Source organism: Vollenhovia emeryi, unplaced genomic scaffold (genome assembly GCF_000949405.1).
Source record: "Vollenhovia emeryi isolate VEMERY1.0 unplaced genomic scaffold, V.emery_V1.0 DF939132.1, whole genome shotgun sequence".
NCBI classification, from domain to species: domain Eukaryota; kingdom Metazoa; phylum Arthropoda; class Insecta; order Hymenoptera; family Formicidae; genus Vollenhovia; species Vollenhovia emeryi.
This window is the reverse complement of record NW_011967234.1, coordinates 858,078-885,772: the sequence shown is the minus strand read 5'-3', so window position 1 is coordinate 885,772 and position 27,695 is coordinate 858,078. Positions and strand designations below refer to the sequence as shown.

Below are 27,695 nucleotides of genomic sequence, written 5' to 3'. Positions count from 1 at the left end.
ATTTAAACATTAAAAGGGACACGTGGAAATATAATCTTACAATGCGACGAATTTTATAATTTTATGTCAAATCCTGCATTATATCACGCAAGGTTCTATTACATCTTTTTTGTTTGTGAATTTTTTTATGAGAGAGCTATATGTATACAGGGTGAGTCATAACATTTGTGCCAGAGCTCGTGAGAAGGTAGAACAGATCGAGATGAACAGAAAAGTCCTGAACCATTTGCAATTTTCGCAATAGTTAACGAGTAATTAATTATCAAAAATCGTCGTCTTTGCCCTGCCCACTGTCCAATTCGAGCGCGTGGCGAGATGTGACCGCCCGGCGATCGATATTGCCTGGCGAGGGGGGGGACAGCGCGCCGTTGCCGGCGAGCTTACGTCGCCGCTCCCGCGTCTCGCGTCCCCATCCCTCGCCTGGCAATATCGATCGCCGTGCGGTCACATCTCGCCACGCGCTCAAATTGGACAGTGGGCAGGGCAAAGACGACGATTTTTGATAATTAATAACTCGTTAACTATTGCGAAAATTGCAAATGGTTCAGGACTTTTCTGTTCATCTCGATCCGTTCTACCTTCTCACGAGCTCTGGCACAAATGTTGTGACTCACCCTGTATATGATATCTTTTTAATGTATTAAACAGATATATAACATTTTACAAGCAAAAACTGTTAAATACCACAAAAATTATTCTCTCATGTAATTTTTTTGTAGTTAAAAGGCAAATAATTTTGGTTTCACTGAGTGTTCTGCACGGGTCAAGGCGCAATTAGTTATCTCTCTAACTTTAAAACTGCATTACTCCATGCTTTTTCAACATATATCATTTATGGACCAAAAATAGAATATTTTTTAATACAGTAGAGATATATAGCATTTTTTTACTTGGTTAATAATGATATATTTAAAAAATAAGAAGGTAATAAGTTTCTGTAAGTTGCAATGTCCATAGCTTTCTTACTCTTGAAAAATAAGTCATGTTATGAGATATGTTTTAGAATGTTACATACATATCGAGAGAAGATAATATTAATAAACAAAAACGTTGGCGTAATGTACTTTAGAGCCATGAAAAATATTAAAACCAAACTTAATCTGTTGTATTGTAAGAAAAACTGTATTAGTTTTTCTTACAATTTTATTTTAATACAGAATAGTTTTAAGGACCTCAAATATTTCTTAACAACTTTAAACATTTGTAACAAACAATTTGTTAAAACATAATAAGCACAAATAAGTACTATCTTAGTCAAAAACATCAAAGTATAATACCTTTAATAAAATATTCTAATAAATTACATAAGTTTAGCATACACGTTTATACAAATTAAAAGTCAGCAAATTTTTAAGTTTTAAATAAATAATCACATCTCAGTAGTTTTAACATAAAATTACCTCTTTAATTTATATGAACACCATCTAGTTTAACTTCCTACATTTATTCAAGAAAATTTATACTCTTGACTTTAACTGCACACGTACCTACTGTTACTAGATGGAGTAGGACGGAGTTATATAAATGTGCGAGAAGGTAGCAAAATTTAGTATTTAATATACATATCAAAAGCTAACGGCTTGCCATGTGAGAAATCTCTTTATTCACAGGCACAGAATTTTCGTTCAGAAGACCTTTTGCAAATTTATAGTACTCTTTCCTTGCCGCACTATAAATTTCATCTGTTCAATGCTTTATGCACGAAAGAGGAAAACTGTGACGATATCAAAAAATTTTAGTGTCTACCTACACCCATCGTTATGTGAAAGTACATTAAAATGTCCAATCCACATGTTGCTTACATACATATGTTCAGGAATACTCTGACATTTCCACCATGTCGATTTACGAGGTGCACTTTCCTAATGTCAGAAGCAGGCGGCTTGCTTAAGTGGTTATCGATAACCACAAACAGTCGAAGCACTATGAAAGTTTTCATTATATAATCATATCCGAATAATATTTCTCTATAATAATGTATATTTAGAAGAGCAATAAAATATCAATCATATATTAAGTACATATTAACTACATATCAATAATTTCCATCGTCTTTTTTTAATTAAAATATGTAGATAACGCAAAAAGTAATTTTGCTATTGTCAACAGAAATATTAAAATTATTCAGATTTCATCATATTGAATTATGGTATAATATTTAAGTTAAATTTATATTCAGCTGTTTTTTAAAATACGTGGGCGGTATTCATAATCAGATCTTATGTTCAAGATTGTTTTAAGATCATCTTTAGAAACTCCGTGACCAATGAAATGTTCCATACAGCATTTAATAATAAACTTAAAATGGTTTTAAATAGAAACTCTTACTATGAATACACCGGCCTATGTATATAAAATATAAAACATGTTATGTATATTAATACTTTTTGCAAAATGTTGGGCGAAAATCTTCTCTGTAAAGAAATTAATGAGATAATCATAAATAAATAGATTTACCGTGGTTAATGTACATACATATATTGAGTTAAATGCTTCTTGTACGTTCAAGTTTCAACTACGGCTTATTGCTTTAACTTAACTTGCAATTAGTTTGCAAGGCACGTTCTTACAACAAAAAGTAGTTAACTTCATTCTCTATTCAGACGATGGACAATGCTCTCGCTATTACAATTAAACTACAATACGATAAAAGAAAGAATCTCATTTCCGACTAATTATTTCCTCCAGCATACTTTTGGCTAGTAATTGCGGAACTTTTAGTCGCAGGTAATTGATAGGAACATTGCTCAATTTACTAATTAAGTATTTAAATAATATTACTGATTATTATTAGCAGCTATAAGTTTTTATTTAAATTAAAGATAAATTGTTGTCATAAAAAGTTATTGCAATAATTGATTTGCAGTCTTTTTTTGTTTGTATTATAAAATTTGTCTCACGTAACATGTAATAGATAAATATTATAATCATAGACAATACAATTTTTGGAAAAGAAAATTTTTTAGTACCTTCTATTATTTTCTATACTCCAATTAAAAAGGCAGGCGTAAAAGAAAAACCGAAAAGAAGATTTTAATTTTTAGATCAATTTCGGTTTTATAAATATCGATCAAAATTTCAGGTATGCTAATAACTCACGCATTTTCGCCAGTTGTATGAATGAGCTCTTAACGAAACAGTTTAATTCGACATTGTGCATGGGCAAACTGACCTCGGAATCTCGTACACCAAACACTTAATAACATTTCGCAACCTTCAAAAACAAACACTTGATCGAAATCACATTGCTGACGGTCGATAGACAATGTGCACCGAACCCAAAGAGTCGTTTCACGATTCGCACTATGCGAATTTCGCGCATACTCTACCGTGACAATGCAACGATATTACTTCGATCGATGGGACAATTACTGACGTAATTGTATATCGAGCACACAATGAGTACACTGACCGGTATCAATCGCGACGGAATCGTGCAGTACGGAGTTATCTATTAGTTAGTCGAGATATCGATGCCACTCGACCACATTGGTACATGTTGGTTTAGATCTAGCTGTTGGCACATTCCAGCAATACATTATCAATGTCCAGGGAATACTATCGACTATTTACACAGCAGAATACGATACCATATATTTTACGCTATATTAGGTCGTATTTGAAACTTATGCCTCGCATATAAAATGTAAGTGACATACGAGTACTTTACTCGCAACTCTGACATGTATTTAATTACTGTAACTTCTGCGCTAAAAGATGATATACTCGTATAATAAAAAAGTAAAGTTATTTTAATCTCTAACATATTTATTATTAAAAGATTTAAATATTTTAGAGACTCCTATATATTTACATTGAGGGATATTTAAAGATTAAAGCTCTGAAATGTTAAATGATCATAATTATAAAATAATAATTAATTAATAAGATTTGATAAACAAAATAAAAATATTATATGTAATTTTAATATATAAAATGTCTGTTATAATTAAGAAAATTAATATATATGTATATAAGTGCAGTACATATACAATCTATGAAAGAGGCTCCTAATATGAGATAGTGGAGTTTCCGCTAAAATAATAGACATCATCTGTTACCTCTGTGAGAAGTTGGCACCTCATGTCTCAAAAAATCTTTTTTTTCAGTTCTGAATGCACCCCGAAGAGTTGTAGAGTTCCTTATCAATTTTAAAAATATTTCTGGCGAATTAACCTAAAAAAGTTAAATTTGAAACTTGGGGATGCTAACTTCACAAAATGAAATCTCAAAATCAGCGATAACACTAAAAGTATTGGAAATATTTAATTTTGCCATTAGGATTTCCTTTAGAACTCTTGAGGGGCTACCCAGAACTCTCAACAGAACTGCTAGAACTGTTAAAAAATTTTCCTCCTTCGGGACTTGGAAATTTTTCGAACCGAAGTATGAAAAATCGCGAGAACTTTTTATTCATCGGTCGTAGCGCTTCGAGCCTTAATAGTTTTTGATAAATAAATATCGTATTGATATTTAAATCGTAAAAAGTTATGTAGTAATACTATTCGAAAGGAAAACATAATTGTTTGCATGATGGTGCGTATATTCGATAATATCTTTTTGTATACGCAGAAAAAATATTTTCGGATCAAATGTCATCATTTGTAGAAGTTACCTGACTCACGAGGACGGTAATGGCTTCAAGCAAGATTGCACTTGGCTAATAGCCTCTGGCATACTTCCACAGAATTTAAATTATTCGCGCTAGTTAAGGTATTCTCTATTTCCAGTTTCAACTTATTTCAACCATGAAATCAGGTCGTCTAAGGATAATAATATTGGGGAAAGTCAAAATCGATAAATACAGAAATATAAAGAATTTTCATAAATCTTATTGTCTCATTGCGCAGTGACGATGTAACAGCGTTGTTACAGGATATTCAAGATAAATCATTTTTATTTGATGATATAAAAAATATAATATTAAATCATTCAATTTAATTTTTATAATATTATCAATTACTAGTAGAAAAATGATTATTTTAAGTATCTATAAGAAATTTTTCTTTTACAGCAATAAAAGTGAAATAATTACTAAAAATTTACTGCACATCAGTAATTTCTTCTTCTTCCTCCTCGTGTATCAGGCTTAAAGCCTGTTTTAAGTAATTTCTAATTATTCAAATACTGATTTCTAGTAATTATTCAGTACTTCTTTTCGTTCCCAGTATGTACATTTCTGTAAGGGTTAATATTAATATTGGTAAGCACATTATTCTTCTTTTACAACATGCAATATTTATCACATATGTATTTACAAGATATTTAGACTATATTGAAAATGAAACGTATTCAAATTATATATATAATTAAACGCACATTAGCAATAAGAGAATAAAGGTATTATAAAGTTTCAACGTTTCTACCATTCAGAGTTAGGAAATAATTGATCCTTGCATCTGCCACCCTAAGAGTCTGATCGCTAGTGGATTGCAAGTGTTGGATTGGAGAGTAAGGTATGAGGGGTAAGATGTCCATAACGTCGAGCTCGAGGGTTGAGAGAACCCGCGCCACCTGTTGCCATGGCTACCGTTGGGCGAGCACCGGGATTTGCGTCAGTTTCAAACTGTGGTGAAGCAAACGATGCCCCCGTTTAGATCGATTATCCTATTGATCAAAATTCCGCGTACATATTGAATTAGCATTAGGATTTATCTAATCACTGTTATTGCTCACAAAAGTGATGTTATATCTGTTTCGCTACATATTTGTTATCTTACCAAAATTCATTAAGCTCTGATGAAAAGTAAATGTCACTTTAATCCACTCCAATTATGCGTATGGAATATCTTTCTAGTCGCATTTCACATCCATTAAAATCTATTTTAAAGTCCATTAAAATCTATTTTAAAATTCATTAAAATCTATTTTAAATTAAATGAAAATCTATTATCTATTCGTACACTGAAATTTAATTCGCAAAATTTCACGTACTTTTAATCGTTTTACTTATAATTATATTATATCACTTATAATTACGTATAATTTAGAAATTGTCATTCAGTGTTTTAGTTGAGAAATGTTGATTTAGAACGTGTCTATTATTAAACAAAGTTTGATGTTTCGAGGATATTCTACATATTCTGCAATTCTAAAGTGTACACATATATGTAGTAAATTTGATCGATGTAGTATACATGGAACAACAGTACTAGTGACATACATAGCTCATGCATCAATAATGTCTGTCAGTTCTAACATTCATCCAACGCGACTGCATAATAACTGTACGACGCGATTAAAATGGTGAAGTAAAAATACAAGTGTCACATGTATGTATACACATACTATATACATGGTACGACTGATTAAATGAAGGACTTGATTACGGGGATTATCCCTTCATTGTAGGCAGTTTTACTTTTTTCTCGCAGATTACAGTTTCGTTTGGATCTGGCTGGACCTGCTAAGCAGTTGTCGAAATTAGGAAAAAAAGAAAACTTGTTCAATTATAGCGCTTCGTATTTTCCTTCGGCTCTTACGAAGTCTCTACGATTCGAATTTCATCAATGTGTGAATAGGCGTAATCCACGATTCTGTTTCGATGCAGAATTGCAATCAGAACACGATTGACAGAGGCTGCGTATAGTCATTGGCTTCGCTTTACGAATGGTTTTCTGTAGTTTGTTGGAAAATAATGCAGAAAAGCATTACATTGCATTCAAATCGTGTAAAAAGTGAAGTATCAATTGTAGTAAATTAAGTTATATTAAAGCATAGAAATTGAGAAATATACAAATAAAATTGCAAATATATTTTATTTGTACGTTTGACAATTTTTATGCGTTGCTTGATTTGAGCTGGATAGATGTTTTCTTTTCTTCGTATCGACAAATATTTCATTAAAATGCATTTTATCTCTTCTAACGAGACAATTTATTTTACTCGGAAATCTGATTTAAAAAAATATATATGCAACAAAATAATGGTGAATTATTAAAATAAGAGTAAGTTATTTAGTGAAACTTCTTTACATAAATAAATTTATAAAATAATCAATATTGTACAATAAATAATGATATAAAAAAGGAAAATATCCATTAAGAAATCGGATAAAAATTCTGAAGTTTTTATAAAGTTTGCAAAGAGAGCGTAGTATAAGTCGCTATCATTTTTGAAAGTTTGTATTTTACGAAGTATTAAAAAAATGAAAAACTGAGCTAAAAATAGCAGTCGCGTTTTATGATCAAAACGATCTCACGATAATAACCTAGTTCGTTCTGATATTCTACTTTACTTCAAATTTGGTTTAGAGATAATCCTGTTACATTTCAAGTAGAATTAAGAAGATGATCATTATCATTGTTTTTATGGTTCTTTTTAGCTAGCCGCTTTATTGTCTTTCATTCTTAGTTTATTTTATTGAACTCACTGTATCTAACGCATATATTGAAGTTAATAATATATGTGTATAACGCTTTTACTCGCAGTTAATCGTGGTTATTTTCATCATAGTTTCTATTCAATTCAATTTAATAATTAACATTAATTGATGCTATTTTAGTTTGCAAAGCATAATTATTATATTATACTTATTTCTAAACCCACATATATATTCAGTAGTATCTACTTTAAACAGCACTGTTGTTACGTGTTGTTGTGTATTTTTACTATGCTAAAATATTATAGTTTTTCAAGCTTCATTTTTCTTCTACACAAATTTTTCTTTGTCTCCAATTCTTGGTTTGATATAAAACCTAATAGTACTGTTACCGTTACTGCATACATATGTATGCGGATTTTACATATTTCATGTTGACCCTAGATTTACATCTCCTGCGGAAACCTTTGCAAATTAATGTTATTTGGATATCTGTAAATTGTTAACTGTTAAATGCCATTTCTAAAAAACTATTTGCGAGATTTAACAATTAATCTCACAAACAATTTTACACGGTGAATAAATAAAAGAACTGCGAAATACAATCTCAAAAGTAATAATTAATGCAATTTAATAAACGATTAAAATCATTTATATAGTGATATTCGCGCTTTCGATGAGTTATTTCTTCCACGTTTGTAATAACAAAAACTCGTTCTTGTCCTTATTTCATAATTAAGTAACAAATTTTATGATAGTATAATATCATCTACAAACAACTGTAAACAAGTTAAGCGCTTGCATTATTTTACTGCAAATGGATACGCTAAGCTCTATGAGAACGTAATATATCGCACCCTACAAGGCATACAGTACAGCGAAGGTGTGAAGGTTATAGCTATGAATAGGTTTAGTACTTGTATTACACTTTCAAAACGATAATAATGAAAAACACGTGCACGTATGTACATACAGTCAACTGTGCTCGCGATTTTTTTCTATGCACTTATGAGTATATAAACGAGCATATAATTATTATTTCAAGGTTAGGTATATCAGTGATCCTAACATATATTTGACTAATATCATTTCTTATAATAAAACTTGTCAAAGAAGATATGAAACTTTCGATAAAATTTTGCTAACTTATTGTTTCTAGTGCTTTAACTTATTTGTCTCCAGCACTTTAAACTTTGCCGAGAAAAGAAGCATACTCCATTTTGCATTTTATGTAAGTATCTCTCAGTGAGAAACAAGATATACAATCTAAAATAAAACCACATATTATTTTCTCAAGAACTTGTTCGGATTATTTCCTCATGTCACGTATATTCTTGAAAACAAATTTCACAAATAATTTCTTGTGATAACATCCGTTTCTCTTGTTTGTGTATCCTCGTTCTGACTCAAGAGAGATAGTTGAGAAGAAGATACCACGTAAACTGGAAACAAAGATTTCTTCAGTCGACGTGATAACGTTCCGGCATGAATTTCTCTTGCATATCGAGCGTGAGAAAATATATCTTTTTTCCACTTGGATACACATTTACGTCTTCCGTGTGTCACGGATCCGTAAGGCACATTTAAAATGCATTGAAGGATATTTACATCCGTTGGCAAGATTTACGCGGAAATTTAGGTAAATGCACATTCTCTCTTGCGGATGGTACCTTTGACCCGAATCGATGGTGATAACACGCTTTTATGCGCGCCTTTATAGGAAATTCGTGCCATGCGTTCCATATCCGGATGTGCATAATGTGGCTGCAATTGCATATCAATTTGTAGCAACGATCTCCCACTTATAACGCAACGATTTTTTCAGGAATAATATATCCATCATAATTGCAGTTGCCAAGCAAAATAGGAATAAGACTTTTATTGCTCATGACGAGGATAGAATATATCAGTTCATAAGAACTTAAAGAAAGTTATACTTCCATACATTTTTCATTTTTTTCTGGGAATATTTTAACAGGAAATAAAAGTAACTAACTTAATATTTCAAAAATAATAAATTACAAAATTATAACATTAAACGTAACTAAATATTTATTTAAAACGGCCGTTATAACCAGAGAGGATATATCAAGATATTAAAATTTTGTAACAAGATAAACATTTTCGAAAAGGTTTGAATTAATCATTGAAAAGCATTGATTTACATATGTACATATATATATGCGTACGCGTAAAATATTTATATATGCTAATATCACATCGCACACATACATACGTGCACACACACACACACATAGACATTTACAGAATATATTCTACAAGAAGTGACCATTCTCTTTTTACAACTTTGCCTTATAGCTGCGTGCTTACGAAAAGGGTCACGATATTTCCGCGAGAAATTTCTTCGGTTCAAGATGCTTGTGTTTTCTCTTTGTATGAGATCTACTTGTACACGAGCATTATCGGGAAGTTCCAATTGATCCGCGCGCAAGTGGCATGTCCGGCTGTTTTAGTCGCGAAATAAAATGGAGCAGATAACCAGAAAGAACGGAAAGGATATCAAAGTGGAGCGATGGCTATTTTTCTGCAATCAAACTGAAGTATAAATGTTCTTTTTTCGTAGGTTCATGGGTGAGAACCTTATATGCTAGATGTAGATAAAATAATCTTTAGCTTGCGAATTTCTATTCGTATTCCTCATCAAGTATCGTCCATGTTGCTTTTCGCAGATTACAATTTCAATCGTTTGAATAACATTGAATTTTATTACTTATATAAATCATTTATTACCAATAAATCAAGATGTATATGTCCATTTAAAACAAATATTGTTTAGCGAGAAGACATGATATTGTTTACTCAATTATTCACGGAAATATTAACATTTTAGAAATATTGGCATTTGTCTATACATCTTATAGATTTACCGTCTTAAACGATAAGAATGAAGGCCTTCTTCGTTGAAAATGGATCATTGTTTATTCCTCGATGTAAAGGTTCAAAGTTTATATCAGCCTTGACAGGAAGGGATCAAGTAGTACCAGGAACAAGGTCTTTACTTAATCTGGCTTGTGAAAGAGGAACAAGAATAGAGTAATTCTCATGAATAATATAAGCAGGATAAAAGAAATTGGTTAACTCTTTAAAAGAATGTAATAATGCAATACCGCAAGATATGCATTTGAGAAATGATACAATCAGTAATATAGCGTATATTATATGATATATAATTTCATAATATATAGATAATATTTGCCACCATTACTTACCATTGCTCACTATTACGTGTTGCAAGTAATGGTACAACAAAGTATACCGTATTTTTCTCTCTAAATGTTATTTCTTATTATTTCACTAATCTTCTCTTAAATATAAATTTACGACACGAGACATTGAATTAGTTTTATATTCTTTTCGTGGAAGGTACTAATTCAAGCCATTGGCAGAACTTAAATCGTTTCTTTCCTTCAGCTGTATGTCGACGCCACCCTCACGCAGGAATTTTCATTTTCTTTCTCACCCTCTCAATAAACCTTTCCATAGATATATGTTTAAAGAACGCCCATTTTTCTACCTAATGGTTAGATACCATGAGGATTGTTATCGATACAAATCGAATTTAATAATCTTCTAATGAACGAAATGATGGAAAAAACTATATCACATGTCTGTATGTACTGATCCCGAGTGAAAAAAGTAATTGTATTTGAATCTCGACACACACATACACATTAGTCTTTATTATATCACTTTAAAGTATTATCTATACATAATATGTACTTCTTGCTAACTTATTCATAATATCTCCCCTCTTCTTCAGCTCTACCGCTAATGAGATTCTTCCAAAGTAGTAAGTGAAACTCGACTATAATCATGTATTCACAGATAATGTTTGCTCTATGCAAATTGAAGAGGGAAAATACAAACCCCCTAGGGAACCAGACAACTGCAATATTCCGAGTTGATCTCTTATAGCATATCTAGTATTAATTAAATAAATATTATTAATTGCATATTGCTTGTCTCGGAAAACTTAAATTCTCTAACGTCTTGTATGTGAATTTATTTGTATTATTTCTTTTGTAGTTTGCAATTAATATACAATTCATATTTAATCATTTCATTTAAACTGTGTTAGTTTTTAGTATTATTATATTTCATAAATTATAGTTCATAAAAATTTAATTTGCTTTTCTTTGTAGGAAGTAATATAATTCTTACAATTGTTTTTATGATTTGTATCAATTTTTTGTTATAATAAAATGTATATAAAACTTTCTTATTTTACTTGAATTTATAATTAAAACGGAAAGTTTGTAATATATCATATAATAAATGAGAAGTGAGAAATCTTTCAACCATAATGTAATGAAGACTTGCAAAAATTACTTTATGTCTATAAAGAAACTAATTCCGCATAGTGACTTATTACTCTTCGAAAATGAGTGCTGTAAAATGGCACACGGCCAACAAATGATACATGGTATTATGCAAAAAGTGTAATTAGCATAGACTCTCAGATTCTACTCCTTTATTTTATATAAAACCTATGGTAGTGTAAATCTCTCACGACATGAATATTTAATTAACATTAATTAATAAGGCAAAAATATTATCTATTGTTATGTACAAAAACGAAATTTATAGATTATTATTTATCCATACTTTGCTAGTTAAAAAATATTAGAAATGGTAATTTTAAAAAATCACTTTTATTTATTAACATCTTTCCAGTTACTCATGCATTGACACAGTCTGACAATGAGACGTATATGAGAAATTAAGTATTGCAGTCACGTCTTTCGTGAAAGGAAAACCTCGACTGTCAATGCATCAACAAGGAATGTCCACTTTGCAAGCCGAACCCAACTTTGCAAAGCACACAGCTGGCAGCTTTCCAATTGGTTTGACCTATATCCATTTTAAATGACAACGAACGAAAAGCTTTATGCTTTACGAACTGTGATTTTCTTGCGGTTAACGGTTTTCTCCATCTAACTGGGTATAGATTACTTTATGATTGAAGTGTTATATTAAAATGTGCTAGAGTAAATCTATGTGAATATACATTTGCTGATATTAGATGAAATGTTAGTAAGTAATGTGAAATTGATATGCGTACGAAACGAAAAAATACATTTTAAGACAAGGAATGAAGTAGTGTGAAAAGTTGTATTATAGTTGTTTTATGTTTATAAAAATTTTCTAAAATATAATAAAAATGTCATCATTTTTAAAAAGCACTCGTTATTCTCAGATGTTAAATATTCGGTTTGCAAAATGTTTTCAATTTCCTTAAATATCGCGTAATTAATTTTATTTATTTATAATGGTTATTTAATCTTTAGATTATTAAATTTAATAATTTATTGTGAATCCAAATGCATTAACAATATTATAATTATCGATATGTAATTATTTTACTGTTACCCTATCTTGTTTTATTAATATGGATCACATACAGATTTACATAAAATATAAAATTACATTAATAAAAGATCTATACGTGTAACGACAGCTTTTTATTGCCCATATTATATGTAAAATGATGTATAATATTATACATGCTTTTATCAAATCAGTATTTTATACATTGTTTCCTATTTGTAATAGTAAAATTAAATTTATATACATATAAATATAAAATCAGTCCCCCCCTCTCTCTCTCTCTCTTTCAAATATAACAATTATTGGATAGGAATTTAATTTTTTGTAGTCCAATTTTCCAATCAAGAAGTGTCCCAAGATTGGTAAAAAATATAGTACACAATAGAAAGTAGGTAAAATCAAGGATGTACTGTATACATCTAATTTAATGTGCAGATTATTACAGTGTTAAATTTCCTCTGCGTTATAAAACATGGATCATACTCATACTTCCTGCATGGATTCATAGAAAGTGCTGTTCCATTTTAGTTAGAGGATTCTTCCACTGTAGTTTTCCAAACATAGCACTTTCCTCGCGCTTATTGCATTCATCGTCAGAATTGCATTCCGGATGCACGAGAATGCGTCCTGCAGGACCCGTAGACTATTGGATAACATGAGAAGCCACGACTGCCTGCCATTGGCTTTAATGTGCTCGCCAGTATAAATTTGCACATGCACGATACCATAATAAAGTTCCACAACGTTAGCAAAATTGCGAAGAAATATAATGACCAAAAAATTCAATAATAACATATACATAATACAGCATGTTATCGTTTAATATTTATGTGTTGCATAAATAAATGTTGACACTTTGAGAGAACATTAAGGAAGACACAATGAATATTCTGTCTAAAAAAATACACCATATAAAGCATTGTATTTTAAAACCTTGTGTTACATATATAATATTATATGTATACATATACAGGGTGGTCTAAAAGTCCCGGAACGGTTGAATATCCCGAGAAATTGTGGGTGGATCGGAAAACGGAAAATACGTATTTCCTATTTTTGAAAGAGCTATCGAATGATATCAAAATTGACCCCCTCCCCCACCCCCACACCTGGGGGTGGGGCGGGGACAACTTTAAAATCTAAAATGGGAACCCCCACTTTTTATAACAGATTCGCATTCCACGTTAAAAAGTACGTAAGTTTTGTCTGAAACATTTTTTTATTTGCCTAATACTTTTTGAGATATTCAAGAGAAAATTTATAACTTTTTCAATGTTTAGCTTATGATATCTCGTTAACTATTTGTCAGAGGGAAAAGTACAGGACTTTTTTACCTGATTTGATCTCAGGAATATGCTGTTGCAATAGTGCTCCAATTATGGAAAATTTTTGTGTATTGTACCATCTACCAAATTTACATACATAAAAATTTTCAATAATTAGAGCACTATTGCGACAGTATATTCCTGAGACCAAATCAAGTAAAATGTCCTGTACTACTTTTCCCTCTGACAAACAGTTATCGAAATATCATAAGCTAAACATTGAAAAAGTTATAAATTTTCTCTTGAACATCTCAAAAAGTATTAGGCAAATAAAAAAATGTTTCAGACAAAACTTACGTACTTTTTAACGTGGAATGCGAATCTGTTATAAAAAGTGGGGGTTCCCATTTTAGATTTTAAAGTTGTCCCTCGCCCCACCCACAGGGGTGGGGGTGGGGAGGTCAATTTTGGTATCATTCGATAGCTCTTTCAAAAATAGGAAATACGTATTTTTCCGTTTTCCGATCCACCCACAATTTCTCGGGATATTCAACCGTTTCGGGACTTTTAGACCACCCTGTATATGTACACGTGTTACTGTGAGTAGATAATAACAATGTATTGTTAGTATTATTCCAAATTGGAAAATTTACTAAATTGGTTTTAATAATTTTTTTACACAGTATAACATTTTTATACTAACTCATGATTTTGATAGCTTTTAAAACAAATGCAAAATTTTAATATATAAACATGTACGATTAAAAGCCATCTTCTACAAAAACATAGTTTTATTTATATGCATACATTTTGTATACATATGTTCCAAATATAAATATATATGCAATTTTATTTTAACAGATATTTTGGGTGGTATTTATAATATAAATGAAAATCTTTCTGCTTCTTGAGTGAGTTCGGCAATTTGATCGAGTTTTGCAATATTTGCATTTCAACGAAATCGCAATCGGATTTATAATGAAACTGCGCAAAGCGATATCGATTCGACGGAATGACTACGAAAATTTCTGCGCGAAAGGACGTTGGTGGTCTCCCGAGTACGTCAGACCGCATTGCCTTTGTAAAAGAATGTAATTCTACGTTATCGCAGTACGTGGTGGAATGAACAAATGAAGAAAAACGAACAATTTCCAGAAATCTATTATCACATTAACTTTCTTCCGAATCTCATTTCACAGTTTCCACTTGTGACATTAATAACAATTTATTAAAATAAGATTGATTGCTAATCGAATAATAATTGTATGTAATATAAATGTGATATAAATTGTAATGAAAAGTTATGGAAATTAAAACTTTTGTTTCTAGTTAATTGCATTTTAAGAATTTTCAGAGACAATAGAATGCTTAAAATTAAAGTTGGCATCTTTATATTACAAGACAAATCAATAATAAGAGTTTTTATTAAGTTTTATGATAAAAATTAAATGAAACTGAAACTATCTCTTAATTTAATAATGTATAAATATGCACCTCGTAATTTCGATAAATAATACCTTGCTAAATTAAGCGATTAATTTGAATCAGAGAAGACCTTCATAATACCTAACCTGTAATTTCCTTCCTCAGGAATAATCTTTTGGCATATTGAATATATGGTTATCAAATAAATACGGTTTGATTAATATATTGTGTTTCGTTAGTACTTTACTCAATAACACGTGTGCGTGCACACACACGCATTAAAGGGAGAATAAACTGATATATTTCTTTGTGTAATCTTAATTCTTTGTTACTATTGCGAATTTTTTAAACATAATATTAATTAAAAAATTTATATGTTTCAGTATTATATGAAAGAATCACAAGTTACTATGATATAATGTTTTATAAAATCTACAGCTCAAAGTATTAACAATTAAACTTAAAATAACGTAATGGTTTAATCTAAAATTGAATAATAAAATAGGATTTAAATAATAATGTCGCATATCAATAATACATCTTGTAAATTGTTTTAACGCATGAGTTTGCGTATATGTATAAGTCTTTTGATTGCTAATTCTATTGATTGGTTCATTATGTACGTGAATATCCTATCTCATTTGCATTAGTAACAAGACCTCTGTGAAGTTGGCACCTCATGTCTCAAGAAATCTTTTTTTTTTCAGTTCTGAATGCACCCCGAAGGGTTGTAGAGTTCCTTATCAATTTTAAAAATAGTTCTGGCGAATTAACCTAAAAAAAGTTAAATTTGAAACTTGGGGATGCTAACTTCACAAAATGAAATCTCGAAATCAGCGATAACACTAAAAGTATTGGAAATATTTAATTTTGCCATTAGGATTTCCTTTAGAACTCTTGAGGGGCTACCCAGAACTCCCAATGGAACCGCTGGAACTGTTAAAAAATTTTCCTCCTTCGGGACTTGGAAATTTTTCGAACCGAAGTATGAAAAATCGCGAGAACTTTTTATTCGCCGGTCGTAGCGCTTCGAGCCTTAATAGTTTTCGATAGAACTCTTGAGGGGATACCCAGAACTCCCAACAGTAAAAATTTTCCTCCTTTGGGACTTAGAAAATTTAGCACCTCAAGAGTTCTAAAGGAAATCCTAATGGCAAAATTAAATATTTCCAATACTTTTAGTGTTATCGCTGATTTCGAGTTTTCATTTTGTGAAGTTAGCATCCCCAAGTTTCAAATTTAACTTTTTTAGGTTAATTCGCCGGAACTATTTTTAAAATTGATACGGAACTCTAGAACTCTTCGTGGTGCATTCAGAACTGAAAAAAAAGATTTTTTGAGACATGAGGTTACTACCTCACAGAGGTAGTAACAAGAGATATTGCATTGTTAAGACATTATAGCCCAATAGCTAAACGTTCAACACGTTATTTTTAACTTAATTTAATTGAATATAATCGATTACTAAATATAATATAAGTACGCAGATTTCTACATTTGCAACATGAACTATAGTTAAAATTATCTGAAAAATATGTAATAATATGTCGCGATGAAATTTAATTTTTGCTGAAAGATATCTTATCCCCCCAAAAAATGATAAATAATGTAATATAAATGGTAATATGATAGTAATTGCAATATAAGTTTTCTAATTATGTAGTTAATAGTTAGCTAAGAGGGAATTAATAGTATGTCATTAATATTATTATTAATATTATAATTTAATATTATAATTTAGTGTTTTAATTACTAATAAATAATACCATTGATAGTTAGATAGTTAAAGAAGGTACAATTTTTCTGTAACTATGAATACTAATAGCTGCTCATCTGTCTCAATGATAATCCTATTATCGCTTTATGGGCCATTATTCTGTGAACCGTGATATCTTAGTTGCCTTAGTTCGTAGCTGCAACCAGATATAATCCGGTAACATTGCGTAAGTGTTTAGAAACTATTCTACCTGTTGCGATGGCTTTGTAAACCTGCGATAAAATGAAAAGGATTCCAGTTCGCTAAAGCCTTTGTCATATATCAGGTCGATGGAAACGTTACCCGTAATATGTATATATATATGTATATATATAACCTATCTTTCTTATCAAACTTGTTTGTGAATCTAATTACGATTGTTATTTATCAGTGTCAAATTTCAAATCGTTGTTCTAGCGACAGATTTTTGGATACGATATTAATTACTTTGTGCTGGATTGCATGATAGATATGTTTAGATCTCATTTTATAAAATAACTTTTTGTATTTTAAAATACATGTTTTATATATTGTAATGTTTAATGTTTAATTCAATAATGTTATTTTATCTTTTTCATGCATTATTTTATATTCAAAATGCATTTAATATTGCAATATTTTCATAACAATTGCACAACATATTGAATTAACTTATGTCGATAAAGGGTGTAGCCGAAAGTGCATTCCGATTGATTGCCATTATTGTCCGCAATGTATTCTTGTCTCATTATAAATCATAAACAATTTATAAATATATATTATAAATACGGTAAATATTATCCTTTTTATCACTAATATTTTGCAATTAAATTTGCAGTTTAAAATGTAATTATTCATTATTATTTACAAGCTTGCTATCATGTAATAAAATATAATTTTTAAAAATTATTTTTAATTTCCCATAACGAAAATTTATTTTAGATAAATAATATTTTATTAAAATAATCGTGTTTTATAAAGTGTAAGAAGCTAATGGATATGTTATATTATAATCATTTTCGTAAAGTAAGACTATATGACAATTGCAGTAGTTGAAGATCTTGCATTCCATATTTATTGCCCTTCTAGACACTTTGGTAAATGTAGTAATTTCTTGGAACGTTAAGCGCAGTCCCCAGCAGTTATTCATCATCTAGAGTGGTTATTCGACCAATTACATTTACTGTGAATGTATTTGTGTAATTTCTCGTTCACGCCATGCTCACCTTACATATGTTTATATGATGCATTCTCTGCGTTGCAATGAAGCTACCAAAATATGAATCAGTGATATTTGTATCAGCATACGTATAATATCATCTGTTTCTAATAACAAGCAAGAAAGCACAATTATTTATACTATGCTTTTCTGCTTTATATTATATTTTCTGCTGATTTTACTTCATATTGTTTATGTGTACAATTAGCATACTGCATATTGTTACATGAAAATTAAAATCATAATTATCAAGATAAAGATTCGAGTAAATATCGATATCGATCGATATTTCAGTAAAATTATCTCATTTAATAAAAAGAGATGAAAAACAATATTATTTAATGCATGGATCAAGTATACTTGTGCAATTACGCGTGACTATAATTGCACGGTCCATATTACAATTGTGTTAGGGCGGTACAATTGTCGAAGAAAAAACTGCTCGTATCTTTGTCGCGATTGTAGAATGGAGACGTCTGGCAAACGTTAAGCGTGACTAGTAGTTAACAGGATGACCGTATTTCCTGCTGGAGAGGAGATCGATGGAGGCGAGAATCGAAATTGCGATGGCCTAGAGAATAATTGAGGGCGAAGACTCGAATGGTAGAACCACGTAATGGCGGTGAGCCGGCCAATATTGAGTTATGCTAGACCGGGATTGGCACCGAATACTAGATCGAGCGACATTACGCATTTAGGTATTGCGGATGAACGGCCGCAAGCTGACAGTGCTTGATCCCTGCGTCAAATTCTATAAATGGCGAACACGTTCATGGCGAACACGTTCATGGCACTCTCGGCAAGATTGATGAATTTCCTCACGTATGGGGAACGTCAATTCCCCTGTGTATACAACGTATTATATTTTTATTATAGACGAAAGAAAAGCTTTCTTCTTTTACCTTAAAAAAATTAATGTAACGTATACGTGCATGTATAACGTGCATATTTGTAATAAGACCTGATATTTAAATAATTGATAATAACCTCCACGCATTCTGGTTTACAACAATCGATGGAAAATTGTAATGGAATAAACCGGATTTTCTCAGTTTATCCACGATCGATTTCTGTGTTGAAATCCTCCACTAAAACCTTTCCGAGCATGGAAAGCTATAACGCTGACCGACATAAACAAGCAATCTTAATTATTACGATGATATGGTACCATCATGTAAAATCATATTCATACATATGTATGTGAATCACACTATAACTCTAAAAACGTTTTTAATCAAATCCATTAATTACATTTTATATATATGCATAATTTAATTTAATCTGTTATTAACTATTTAAAGAGTTGGTAATTAAAAAGAGAACTATTTTAATTGAAACAAGAGATGTCGTATTATCGCATTATGGAAAACTTTATTGCATTCAAGTTAAATACTCAAAAACAGGTGATATTTTATGCACGTTACATCATGTTTTTATATTTTTATTTACGCTTCAGTGAGATCTGCCAGCACCAAGAGAAAAGTGCAACGACCGTATGTCTGTAAAATTAGTATCCTGTTCACAAGACTGGAAAATTCTGGAAACAACCACGAGGGAAAGTCTCATATGCTTGCTATTTCTCGTCATTAGTCTATTTATTTCTATCACAAGACTTTACGTATACATATAATGAACTTCATTAAAATAAGGTGTATAATAGACCTTATAATTATCATTTACGTATACATAAATATACCCACGTATACATATTAATTACATAATAACGGCTCGTTATTTTCTAGTACCATCATTACTTTACATGAAAAATAATGTGTTATCTTTTATAATTTTGTAACTTTTATAATCAATGCAATATTATGTAATAGATACCGTCCGTAAAACAATTCGAAAATTCAATTTTTTAGAACTACTATTTTAGCTCTATTATACTGTATCTCAAAATAATATAAAAACAATGAAAATTTGCAATATATTGGAACGTGTTTGAAATCCCACTCTTCGATTATTAATAGAAATATATATCAGATTGAAAATAAAGATTCTTCCTTCATAAGATTAGGATCGAGAAAATCGATATTTAGAATGTTTACTTTAGAATCTCTGAAAATTGGATTATCCGAAGCTCTTTAATCCAAGAAGGTTGTCATCTGATTTGGTTTCACGCGACGTTATACTACACCGTATAATTTGACAATGACCTAATTAGAGTGTAAGCTTGTGCCTCTGTTGTGTAATTTACACATAGTGAAGCGTAAATTAGGGCCCTTGCAAATTTCAACCCGTAAGTTACATTATAGCGATGCTCATCTCCACATCTCTAATGCAAATTCAGTATTATATTGTACGTATTTAGATAATGTAATATGTTTCGAATGCTTCACTTATTTAATGATACACTATTTATTATTAAATATATTCAGATTTAAAATTACGTAATTTAGTTTTATGATATATTTCAACTGCCTCATTTTAGAACTAAAAATTATTACGTATATATTTCATAATTAATGTGTATTAATTAATCATGTTCTCGGTATAATAATACAGTTACAAGATATTGATGTTTTAAGATATTGATAAAGTATCTTATTATACATGTTACGTCAAATAAGTAATATAAACATTGAATAATTTTTTAGGAGAATGCATAATGTAGATAATGTAAAAATTGAATAGTTACCGAAGGATACATATATAAATCTATTGACTAGCAAGTTCTAAACTTCTCGTGCTTATACCAGTAATCTATTTTTGTAACCTTATCCGGGGTCGCGAAACAATGTAAAGGGTCCCCGTGAGAAGAGGATCGATTCGATAGCAAAGTAATATCTCAGCGACCTTCCGACCGTTAATAGGGATATTGTGATTATAAATAAAGTATATAGATCTAAACATGTCATGATAGAAAAGATCGTAAAATGATCAATTTCAATAGACTTTATCTTCTAATACATATTTTCTGACAGTGCCAGATTTCTCAAATTTGAAATATGAAAAAGTCTTTTCAATATTAATATTTACGAACGAGAAACATTTTCATGGAAAAACAACAAATTTTTTATTTTATTCTAAAATTAATTTATTACCTTTTTGCACATCTCTTCCCCCTCCCCTCTTGCCCTTCCTTCCCTCCCTCTCTCAAAAGAATATTGTACGTAAATTATTTTTTTGCTGCAGACTGTTAGTCGAGCACAATTTTAATAAAACTGTACGAATATCTATTATTTTCTATAAAGGCCAATATATTTTTTCGATAAATCGATACACTGGATTAGAATTCATAGTCTGGCCAGGCTAGCATTATGCAAAGCTATCATGTCAAAATTTCTTCAGCCACGAAATTAAAAAAGAAAGATACCACTAGTCTTCTCTCTTTTCCCCTCCTCATTTATCCGTATCGCGCAAAGATATTCTTCGGTCAACTCTACACGTCCACGTGTAAACAGCGTAAACCGGGGGTGCTTAAATTTTCACATAGCGCCGCCCTTTCGTAGTCTTCGCCGGTTGACCTGTGAGAGAATTTATGTACCGAAGGAATACGCCATGGTTCTCTTTCATTCTTTCCTTCATACATTCGCGCTGCTTTTACCCACCTTTCATAAACCAGCGCCATTTTATCATCGCATTTTATCGTACCTTTCTGCTCAAGATACGCTCTTTCTATCTTGAGTGCACAAAAGTGTTTTTAAAATATTCATAATACATGCGTACCCTTTCAAGACATTGCAACTTCAATCTTATGTAATGACACTATAATGTAGTCAAAAGAAACGATTTATGTAAAGACTAAAAAAAGTTTTTAGAAAAATATCCAATATACATCTTTACATTTTTTTGAGATGTTGATTTGATTATGAAAAATTATTAACATGTACCAAAGTAATCAATTGTTTCGAATTTGTCATTTAATCTTACATCAATACTATCAAAATTAATATATGACCGAATTTCGGATGACAAACTGGTATAGAGCGCATATTGATGGACAGCAGAACAATGTGTGAAGCTTCATCGAGCTTCTCGAATGACTTCGCCAAGCTTTGTGCATTTGCAATTCCCCAAAGGAGATCTGTTCAATCTATTATGCTAGACAGTTATCAAAGATTATTCGGTTGTATCGTATGTGTTACAAGTTGCTTTATTGAATTAATGCGTGTAGACAGTAATTATGAATGTCTTGTATAAATTTTGCACAATTAATAAAGAGAGAAAATATGGGATTAAGGGAATTAAGGGACTCCTGTAAATTTCGAAATAAATTATATGCGATCGCAAAGACGGTACCAAATAAATATTAGATAAGAATTAGTCGTTTTAAGGGCTCTTGATAATTTTGAAATAAATTATTTGCGAGCACAAAGATAAGCGAGCACGAAGACGAAGGATAATGAGGACTGATACTCCGTGTTTCGCGAGGGGTAAACGAGCTTCTTCCTAAGGGGTAAACTTGATCGGCGTTTGCTAAAGACGGTGGATTTGTGCGGGCGCCACGTCGAGCTATGTATCCTACCTAACTGCGCTTCGTGTTTCGAGGTGGACTAATTTATGCGCGGTAAGTCGCCCAGCTTTAGTGAAACGCTACGCTGTGTATGGCGTAACTTACATGCACGTGACGTATCTGCGGTGTAAATCGTATCGTGAATCTATGGTACACGTGCGGTATCTCCGTGTTCTTCAGGACAGGTCTGTTGAAAATTATAGGCCCGTCTATTCCTGTTCTATGGGCTAGGACCCACCCCGTAAAAGACACTACCATCGCAGAAGATTTGTTGAAGGTGGCTGGTCGCCTTCCTGACTCGACCTTCGCGGGGGACATGTTTGGTCCCGGCTCTTACTCAGGGTCGCGACTTCGTTCATCGCACGTATATAAGACTTGGGAGTTTAAAGCTTGATTTACCGCAACGACCAGCAGGACACGCCGAAATGCGAGCAGACAGGCTAACGTGCAGCGCGACAAGAGTACAGAGATGTGATCTATGGATACTAAGTCTATTTCGGATTATCTGACACGGGAACGCATCTCCGTATAATGCGTTGACGTCACGAGAACGTCGGGACAATATTGTGCTACATTGACATAGAGCGCCTGCCATCCGTGCTAAGTAATCTCGTTATAAGGATGTAGATACTCTTATATTTTTATACTTAATATACGTTATTTTGATAAATATGTATACACACACACATTTAACTGAATATTTTTGAAGAATTATTTCTAAATATAAATTATTATAATATACGCGAGAGATTTAATTAGATAAATACAAAAATTTGAATATATACAGGGTGTACTAAAACCACCGGATATCCTTTTAATCGCAGATTCCCTAGAAAATTTCAAGAGGAAAATTATAATAAAAAAATGTCGTGGCTATGATAGTTTTTAAATAATAAGCGATTATATTTCACAAATGACAGGTCTGAGATTTCGCGCGCTCAGGCACGGCGACATGACGAGTGATAAAAGTGTTCCTATGTGTTTCGCGAGCGAGCGAGAACCAAAGTTACCGTTTAACGGGACAGAAAATATTTGGGAAGACGATGATCCGGTTATTTTGAAAACTTGAGGATAAAGAGAGGCAGGAGACTAGATTGAATCTAACTGAAAATTCCAAGTTCACTCAGAATATCGGAGATCGACTAAATCGAAGGATATCAGTCTGATCAAGATGCTCATCATAGTGAACCCCTCCCATTTATTAATAAGACGTTACACAAAGTTAACAAAAGAAATGGTTAAAGATAACAAGAGGAACAATTAATTCAGGAATGAATCGTTAAGTCTGTTGTGAAAGTTGTCACTATGCTAAAAACGATATTCGTAGGAACATCTTTATCACTTATCGTGTCGCCGTACCTGAGCGCGCGAAATCTCAGGCCTGTCATTTGGAAAATGTAATCGCTTATCATTTAAAATCTATTATAGCCTCAACATTTTTGTATTAGAATTTTTGCCTTGAAAGTTTCTAAAAAATTTATGATTAAAAGGATATTCGGTGGTTTTAGTACACCCTGTATAAATATTAAATAGGATTTTTATTACAATGAATTAAAAGATATGTACTTCAAACAGGTATTGAGATTTAAATTATTCTTTTAAAATATTGTTTAACTATTGCAATATATAATTTAACATTTTTTAATTTAGTTATATTTCTCATCGACAATTGTTTAAAATTGCATTTACTTACAAAGTCTGCATTTCGATCCATTTGTCTTTTGATTTCTCCTCATTTTTTAAATATCCCCCTTCAGTTTATCTCTCGAACGCTCATAGCAAAATCCACATCGGGGAGAATCCAAGAAACCAGGACGAAAATTGGAAGAAAAGAAAAGTGGCCAATCGAGATGGTCGTGAGGTAACTTAGGGGAAACGGAGTAATGTGAAGGGATGGTCGCCCCAGGAGATAAAAGTAGATTTTGGATGGCACTCTGGTCTACAACGACAACGTTGCGATGAGTGGAAGAGCTTCTTTTTAGATCAGAGTCGATGGAATGTTTGCTCACCGGAAAGAATGTTGACGCTACGTGGCCCATAAAGATAATTTAATCAAAAGCGAGATACATTTTCAGCTGTGTAATACGTTTTGTGAGAATTTGCCAATTATATTTCTGTTAGTTATTCATAAATATTCGAGTAAATGTAAACTAAAATCTTTACGTTCTGATTTTAATGCATTATCGTAATGGATGCCAATTTCATTATCTATTTTGTTATCTTAACTGATTTGTGATTATTATTATTATTATTACAGTTGAAATAATAAGGATGAACTCTATTTTATTTTTCTAAGGAATTCTCACTTATCATATTTTTATTATTCTCTTTCATTTTTCTAGTGTTCTTGAAAAAGATTCTTGAAAATGTAAGCATTTATGTACAAGTTAACTGTACACATATGACACGATTTCCTATCAATTTAGATTTTATTCTGGCCTTACAATTCTGACTAAATCGAAGATAAAATATAGAAGAAAAATCATAATCGATAAGCCGCACGATTCTTTTTTAAAAGACAAGTTATCCTTATAGTTGCATGACATGAACATGATAACTTTGAACTGTCCAACGATATCAAGAGCTTCCTAGACCTGCCTTACGTTGTCTTACGTCACTGTACTACACTTGCGCCTTGAATTAACTCGATATGAACTTCAAAGGTCACAGCCTCTTGTAAAGGTAGCACATAAGCATGTGCTCTTACTCACAATACCGTAAAGAACCGCATCGAAGTAATCGCAGTAATTGCTCATCATATTCTGACATATATTAGTGGAACTTGATAAACATAAATAAAGAAGTAACCTAATTCTTTATTCACATAGAATGGCAAAGTTGTAACCACATTAAGCAGTGCAATAAAAGAGCACTTTTAAATTTAGATTAAATATAAATAAATTAATATTTTTACTGTTTACATAGGATAGCATAAAAAATTGTAATTTGTAGACTTAATCTTCTCTCAAAGAGAGGTAATAAAAATTGTTCGTAAAATTTTCCAGTTTTACGTTTCAACGCATCTTTCTTTGATATAAATATTATATTTCCTACCTGTATGAGCTTATATACTCTCCCATATATATGTATATATATACAAGATTTTATCTTTTCTTACATCAGAAATATGTACGAACCCATATTTCCACTAGTATAACTTTCTCAGTCAAAATCATAAAAGATATATCTGTTTTCATATTTTATTATAAGTTACGTAATTTCCTCTCTGTGATGCAGCCGACGGATAACAAAGGGAGACCTAGGTAGAATCGTAAAACTTTCGGATGTAAATATCAATCTAAATCTTTTTTATATACCGAAAGATATAAGTCCATCTCTGCTTTCAACGAGCCATCATGCGATGAGTTATACTTTTAGGTAAGGGATGCATGACTTTGATACATTTCTTTTCTTCGTAGTTGCTTCTTCCCTCTTTGAAAATTTTCGAACTCACGAAACTGCTTGAACTTTATACTGGGCCGTTGAGCTTATTCTCATTTTGCACTTTTCTCTTTCATTCGCGGTATCGCGAAGAGTTATGGCAATACCGAACACAGTTTCCACCGACTACTTGATAATAACATGAAATTGATTACGGTTTTATCAACTTCGAGTCGATTGAACTACCAAACTTCAATAACTTTTATTAATGATGCGCGACAAACGTTGCTATCTTAAATACATAGCAAAATTTGATTATTTATATGAACAAATATGCCATTTACATTAGAATATTTTCCATAGTTATTGTAAAAGACTTTTACAAAATGTCATGCACTTTTTTTTAAATTAAATATGCATATCTAAGTTTTCTTTAGAATAATAATAAATCTTTAGGTAAAAGTTTTCGTTTTAGAATATTTTATTTCGATAAATCTCTCTGAAAAATTATGGCGTTCACCGCTCTACATAGATCTTTGATCGCCAAGAAAGCTCACGTATGCATACGAAGCACATAGCTTGGAACTTCTTCGGTTTCGAAGCAATTTCAAAGAACTCCGCCTGAGCGGGACAAGTAGCTTTACGAGCGATCTAGTAGCTATTTTATCACCCTCACTTACATTGAGTGGTGTGTTTGTGAACTTGGCGGTAGGGTTGTAACGACTGTAAAGTGCACAAGTACATCGACGTAAATTTTCGAAATTGGTGGTCTCGTTAATTGTTGGCACAGTGCAGTCAGTCGTTAGATCTTAGTTAAGATAAAGGGGCAATTGTGGGAGAGCTCAACATCGAATTCTATATATTTTCCGATCTCCATCGAGACAATTGGAACTCGCTGTCACGTGAATTTATAGGCAGTCATCATGGAATTCGCACTAAATCTTGAAAAATGAGCTCATTAGCTCTTAATTTCTCTTCGATCTGACCTCAATTTAATGCAGTAAGTTAAAAAGTTAGTTACGGTAGTGTTATCGCACCTGATAAAAATTGCCATTTATGTAAAAGAAGATAGAGATGTACTACTATTTAGACATAATAAAAGTATATTGCCGTATTTTACATCATATTTTCATATACTTTCACTTTAAAAGTCATTTTTATATTTAACAATACATTTTTAAAATTAATTTAATAACTCTATAATCAGTGATAGCATTTCGTGTCAAATATACATAACAAGAACTGCAAAAGAAAGAGGCAATTTATTTTTTACTTGAAAAAATATTTCTTAAAAACAATTGTTTATATTTTTCAATAGGATTATTTTCTTAACAAATTTTAATAATTAGTTTGTAAAAATTAATCTTTGAAGTAAATAGCTTGTTACTATCTTTATTTTGCACTGTAAACAGAAATTCATCGCTTCTACCTTTAATACAATAAGTGTCGACTTTATTACAACCGAGATACATTCCAAAATTGCATCTTTTTTATACTTTTAAATCTCTATTTTTTACGCAATCCACATACGTTATCATTCG

At 31.4% G+C, this 27,695-nt stretch overlaps 1 protein-coding gene and 1 long non-coding RNA gene across 2 annotated transcripts in view; one reads left to right on the top strand and one right to left on the bottom strand.

The window, feature by feature from the left end:
* Positions 1-12,099, top strand: part of LOC105568004 — a 74,764-nt gene extending 62,665 nt beyond the window's left edge. Inside the window, exon 4 of the mRNA XM_012023339.1 lies at positions 12,017-12,099. Within this exon, the coding sequence (XP_011878729.1) occupies positions 12,017-12,066 (50 nt within the window). The 3' untranslated portion in view covers positions 12,067-12,099. The remainder of the gene's footprint in view (positions 1-12,016) is intronic.
* LOC105568005 lies at positions 4,379-16,570 on the bottom strand. The gene is made up of 2 exons (XR_001009412.1): positions 16,396-16,570; positions 4,379-4,436 (listed from the first exon to the last, which is right to left on the bottom strand). It is a non-coding gene; the product is annotated as an uncharacterized LOC105568005 (long non-coding RNA).
* Between the last annotated feature and the right edge of the window lie 11,125 nt (positions 16,571-27,695).